Below are 6278 nucleotides of genomic sequence, written 5' to 3' on the forward strand. Positions count from 1 at the left end.
TTATTTTTGCTTTATTGGATATGCAAATACTTTTGACTGTATGGATCATGACAAGCAATGAATAACGTTGTGAAGAATGTATATTCCAGAACACTTACTTGTACTCATTTGGAACCATTGTTGTTGTTGTTATGTGCTGTGGAGTTGGTTCTGACTCATAGAGACCCTGTGCAGGATTTCTGAGGCTGTAAACCTTTATGGGAGCAGAAAGCCTCATCTTTCTCCCATGTAACGGTTGGTAGTTTCGAACTGCTGACTGTGAGATTAGCAGCCCGATTCGTAACCACTACACTTCCCAGAGCTCCTTGAGGAAGCTATATATAGATCAAAATGCAACATTGTAATAACACAAAGGGATACTGAATACTTCAGAATTTGGAAACATGTATGCCAGTGTCATAGTCTTTCACCATGGTTACTCAGTCTGTATGGACTCTTGGTGTGGCGCTGTAGGTTCAACATTGGATTGTGAACCAGAAAGTTACAAGTTCAAACCCACCAGCTGCTTCTCAGGCACCCTGCACAGGGTTACTATGAGTCATAATCGACTCGATGGCACTTAATGACAACAACAAGACTCAGTCTCAATTATGAGTAAATAATTCAAGAAACTGGATTATTTTAAGATTAACATGCCATCTGGATTGGAAGAAGAGTCATTATTAGCCTGCTATATGCATATAATACAACCTTCGTTGCTGGAAAGGAGAACTTAAAACACTTGCTGATGAAGACCAAAAAAATATAGGTCTCAATATGGATTGCATCTCAATGTAAAGAAAACAAAAATCCTTACTGTTGGATCAATAAATAACATCATGATAAATGAAGAAAAAAATTGAAGTTATCAAAGACTTCATTTTGTTTGGATCCACTATCAACACTCATGGAAGAAGCAGCCAAGAAATCAAATGACATGTTGCATTATGCAAATGTGATGCACTTGGGCCTTTATTTGAGGTGTTCAAGTTCAAAGATATGAGTTTAAAGAATGAGTGTGCTCTTCCCTTTGGGTTTCCTAGCTCTAGATCTTTGCAAATTTCTTGGGTGCACCAGACCCAAGCCATGCTTTTTTTTTTTTTTTTTTCGATTGCCTCACATGCATGTGAAAGTTGGACACTGAATAAGGAATACCATAGAAGAATATTGAAAGTACCATGGACAGTCAGAGGAACAAACAAATCTGTGTACAATCAGATTGCTTATTGGAAGTCATGATGAGATATCGTATCATATACTTTGGAGAAAAACTTCATACTAGGCAAGTGGAGGGTTGACGAAAGAGAAGAAGACCTCCAAAAAAAAATGGATTGGCACATTGCCATCAGCAGTGGCTTCAAGCATTACAATAATTGTGAGGAAGTTACAGAACCAGACAGTATTGAATTTTGTTGTGCATGGGGTTGCTATGAGTCAGATCAAGTTGATGGCACCTAACAACAACAACAACAATGAAGAAGCTGTACATAGACTAAGAGGGAGTTTTTCACATGGGAGATTCTGAATGATTTAATACCAGGAAAAGTGTGAGCCATGATTATATCCTTTCACCTTATTTATTCAATATGTATGTTGAGTGTAAGATCTGAGAAATTGGATTATATGAAGAAGACCCTGGCATCAGGATTGGAAGAAGATTTTTAACAATTTGTTCTATGCAGATGATACAATAGTGGTTGCTGAATGCTAACAGTACTTAAAATACTTACTTAAACAGGTCATCTTTATTGATAAACTGGCGGGCCAGATTAAAAAATGAAAGACCCACAAAAAGATGGATTGACACAGTGACAGTAGTAATAGACTTGAGTTTAACATCATTTGTGAGGATTGCCAGGACCTGGCATGGTTTTGTCGTTGTTGTGCATCTGATTGTTATGAGTTGGATCTGACTCAATGGCATCTAATAACAAGAGCATGCACAAAGGGCTGAAACTTATTAAATGCAGAATAAATAGCCTCTTCAACAAATTATGCTGGAATAACTGGGTATACATTAGCGATCCATATCTCACACCATGCAAAAACAAACTCAAGAAGGATCAAAGACCTAAAATTAAAATGTGAAACTGTCTCTTCAAATAGTTGAACACTGATCATTAATTTTGGTACAAATGATTCTGTGTATTCCTTCCTTCTTATTTTAATGCTTCCTGCATAATTCAATATTTTACTCATAGAATACTTCCATATTGCAAGTTGAGGATTTAATTTTTCCCTTTGTTCTTTCAGCTTGAGAAATGCTGAGTGTGTTCTTCCCTTTGGGTTTCCTAGCTCTAGATCTTTGCACATTTCTTTGTAGTACTTGACTTGACTTTGTCTTCTCATACTACCCTTCGAAAATTTTCATTCAACTATTTTAGTTCCACATGTCTATCATTTTCTTTAGTATCTCTATTCTGGAGAACACATTTCAGAGTCTCTTTTCTGACATCCGTTTTGGTCTTTTCTTGCGTTTTGTCTTCTTAAAGACCTTTTACTTTCTTCCTGTATGATGTTCTTGGTATCATTTCACAATTCTTCTGATCTTCAGTCATTAGTGTCCAATGGATCTAATCTATTGAGAAGATCTCAAAATTCAAATGAGATATGTTTAAGATATGTATTGCCTCTTATGGTTTTGTTTTAATTTTCATCAATTTTTTCCTGGAATCGCATATGACCAATTGGCATGCTATTCTACAGTGTTCTCCTAGCCTTCTGTTGGCTGATGACATGGAGCTTTCACACCATCTCTTCCCACAGGTCTAGTCAGTTTGATTTCTGTGTATGCCATCTGGTGAGGTCCATGTGTGTCCTCATTATACTCTTTTATGTGACAGAAAAATAATGAAGATAGGTGAAGACACAAGGAAGTATACATGGGATAAAGAGTATACATGCCATAGTGATAGACACACAAATTTCATACAAGAGTGTTCTGTCCATAGTTGTCTGGATTGAGACATAGGCTAAATAAGTAAGGGAGGAAGACTGAGATACATGTTTTTATATCTCCCACAAATATATAAGCATGTGAAAGAGGGAAAAAAAAGAAACATCCTATGATTGTTACCAGGGTAAGGAGAGAAGGCAGAGTAGTTCACTGGCTAGAGGGAAGACACATGTTAACTCAGGTGACCGAGAGGGCAGTATACACGAAAGGGAAGGTGAATATACAAGAAGAGGGAAGTTGACAGAAAATTTAGGAAGACAGGTAAAAACACAGGGAGGAATACAGAGATAAAGGGCATAGAGGTAAATAGTAACACAACAACCTTGAAACAACAAACTTCTGTGGGTACATACATGTACAGAGACACAGGCTAAATCGGTATGGGAGAAAGAATAGATGTGTATTGTTGTTGTTATGTGCCTTTGAGTCAGTTCCAACTCAGAAACTCCGTATAGGGTTTCTGTGGTGCAATAGGTGATATATAGGATTATCACACACTCTGGTAGCATAGTGGTTATGAATCGGTCTGTGAACAGCAGTTTGATACTACCAGCTATTCTGCAGAAGAAAGAAGAGGATTTCTGTTCCCATAAAGATTTGCAGCCTCAGAAACCCTGTACAGGGTCGCTATGAGTCGGAACAACTCCACGGCACATGACAACAACAACATATAGGAGTTTGAAAGAGGATATTGGAACGTGAGTATTTACCTGTCATTCAACCACAACTGTAAATGTGTTAAAGCATGTTGTTGTTGTTTTTAGGTGCCATCGAGTCGGTACCAACTCATAGTGACCCTATGCACAACTGAATGAAATACTGCCCAGTCCTGGGCTAACCTCACAATTGTTGCCATGCTTGAGCTGACTGATGCTGCCACTTTGCCAGTCAATTTCACTGGGGGCCTTCCTCTTTTTCTCTGACCCTTGAACTTACCAAGCATGATATTCTTCTCCAGCAACTGGTCTTCCCTGATGATATGACCGAAGCATGAGAGATGAAGTTTGGACATCCTGGCCTCCAAGGAGCACTCTGGCTGCACTTCTTCCAACACAGATCTGTTTGTTCTTTTGGCAGCCCATGGCACTTTCAATATTCTCCCCAACACCATAATTAAAATGGAAGAAAAACATGGCACCACGATTGGAGAAGGACTCATCAATAACCTGTGATATGCAGATGATACAACCTTGATTGCTGAAAGTGAAGAGGACTTAAAATACTGATGAAAATCAAAGATCATATCCTTCAGTATGGATTGTATCTCAATGTAAAGAAAACAAAAATCTTCACCAATAAACAACATTCTTATCAATGGAGAAAAGATTGAAGTTGTCAAAGACTTCATTTTTCTTAGTTCAACCATCAACATTCATGGAAGCAGCAATCAAGAAATCAAACGATGTATTGCATTAGGCAAATCTGTGGCACAAGACCTTTTTAAAGTGTTGAAGAGTAAAGGTATGCAGACTAAGGTATGCTTGACCCAAGCCATAGTATTTTCAATAACCTTATATGCAAGTGAAAAGTCTGTAAAGAAACTCGACCTCATGGCTTAACTTTCATTCAAGCCATAGATAGGTTTATAGAGAAGAGAGAGCCAGCAATGTCTGAGCATTCCAGTCTCTCTACACTCTTGCCAGCATTTGATTTTTGTTTTGTTTTGCTTTACTTTTCTATTATTGCTGACATGAAATATATCTCATTGTTGCTTTGATTAACATCACTCTAAAGAGTCCTGGTGTGGCACTGTGGGTTAATGCACCAGACTGCAAAGCCATTTGAACTGCAAAGTGGCAGTTCAAGCTCACCAGCTGTTCCTCAGAAACCCCATACAGGGTCACTGTGGGTCAGAAGTGACTCAACAGCACTTAGCAACAAAAGATTATCCTTGGTGGTGTTGTGGGTTAAGCATAATGTTAAGCATTGTGTAGCTAACCACAGGGTCAACAGTTCAAACCACCTACCACTGCTCAGGAGAAAGATGAGGATGTCCACTCCAGTAAAGAGTTAGTCTTGAAAATCTTACATAGAATAACTATGATTCGTAATCAACATGATGCCAGTTGATTGGGTTTGGTAGGTTAATAACTAATGACTGGGAACATTCCTTTATGTCCAACTGACTGTATTCTTTGGTGAAGTGTCTATTTGTGTTCTCTGCTTATTTTTACATTGGATTATTTATCTTTTTGTTGCTAAAGTGTTGAAATTTTCTGCAAGTTTTAGAGATTAGTCCCTTGTTCAATGTGTCATTGCCACTTTTTTCACATATCTGTGGTTTCTCTTTCTACTCTTCTGGTGAAATAATTTACTGCTTATAAATGCCTAATTTTTTAAGTACTTTTACCAATGACTTGTACATTGCAAATAATTTTAAAAATTTTTTATTGTGAATTGATTAAAGGTTTAGAGACAAGGTAATCAGTTTTCCATTCATCAAAAAATACACTTTGCCTCATCTCAAGGACTGTAATCCCCTCCATAGAACAATACTATGGCAAGTATTAAGAGCCAACAAGTTGGTTCCATCTCATAGCAACCCTGTATAGGGTTTCTGAGTCTGTAGATATGGCAGCAGAAAGCTTCATATTTCTCCTGAAAAATGGCTGGTAGAGTCAAATTGCTGACCTTTTTGTTAAAAGTTTAGCTCATAACACACTACAGTACTTGGGCTTCTTCTACTAGATGACAGTTAGGTATTAACATGGGAGAAGGTCAAGGCAATAATAGGAGGTCAGTGTTTAATAAACAAGGCAAAAGAAGACACTGGAAAGAATACAGGACTAAAGAGGTAAATACTACAACATGCACATCTGCAATGATAATAATAACAATTTGTCTTCTTTCTGGGTATAAACTGAGCATTCTCAAAAGTGAGAATGAACAATATCACTACTACCAAGAAACATGAACTAGGAGTGGAGCATGTCCTTTGGACCCCAAGATGCCTGCTCATCTAACCTCCTCAGTCATGAGATGACAGAGGGGCAGAGGAGGAGCAACAGCAGAACCAAGAGCCAGAGCATAAGATACAGCGGTGGGCTTCCCAGCCCTCAGACATAATTTAGTTGAATGTTTTCAAGCAGAAGGCTCACTTATGGAATGAGGTGCCCACAGGTACTTTATTAGGAGAGCCAGGTTTGTTGACTTATGAAGCTGAGCACCTTCAGGCTAAGGTATACGGTGGAGTAGAGTGCTCTTTGGATATTTATTGGCATTGCTAAAGGAATTTTGTACCTGCAATATGCAGATGATACAACCTTGATCGCTGAAAGTGAAGAGGACTTGAAACATTTACTTATGAAGATTAAAGAGCACAGCCTTCGATATGGATTACATC

At 38.1% G+C, this 6278-nt stretch overlaps 1 protein-coding gene across 1 annotated transcript in view; it reads right to left on the bottom strand.

The window, feature by feature from the left end:
* The window catches only part of LOC102823347 (transcription factor BTF3-like), a 4588-nt gene extending 4175 nt beyond the window's left edge, over window positions 1–413 (bottom strand). The window contains exon 1 of the mRNA XM_006865744.1: window positions 392–413. Coding sequence (XP_006865806.1) covers window positions 392–413 — 22 coding nt within the window. The remainder of the gene's footprint in view (window positions 1–391) is intronic.
* Window positions 414–6278: the final 5865 nt, after the last annotated feature.

The sequence above is a fragment of the Chrysochloris asiatica genome, unplaced genomic scaffold, assembly GCF_000296735.1.
Source record: "Chrysochloris asiatica unplaced genomic scaffold, ChrAsi1.0 scaffold00082, whole genome shotgun sequence".
In the NCBI taxonomy this organism is placed as follows: Eukaryota; Metazoa; Chordata; class Mammalia; order Afrosoricida; family Chrysochloridae; genus Chrysochloris; species Chrysochloris asiatica.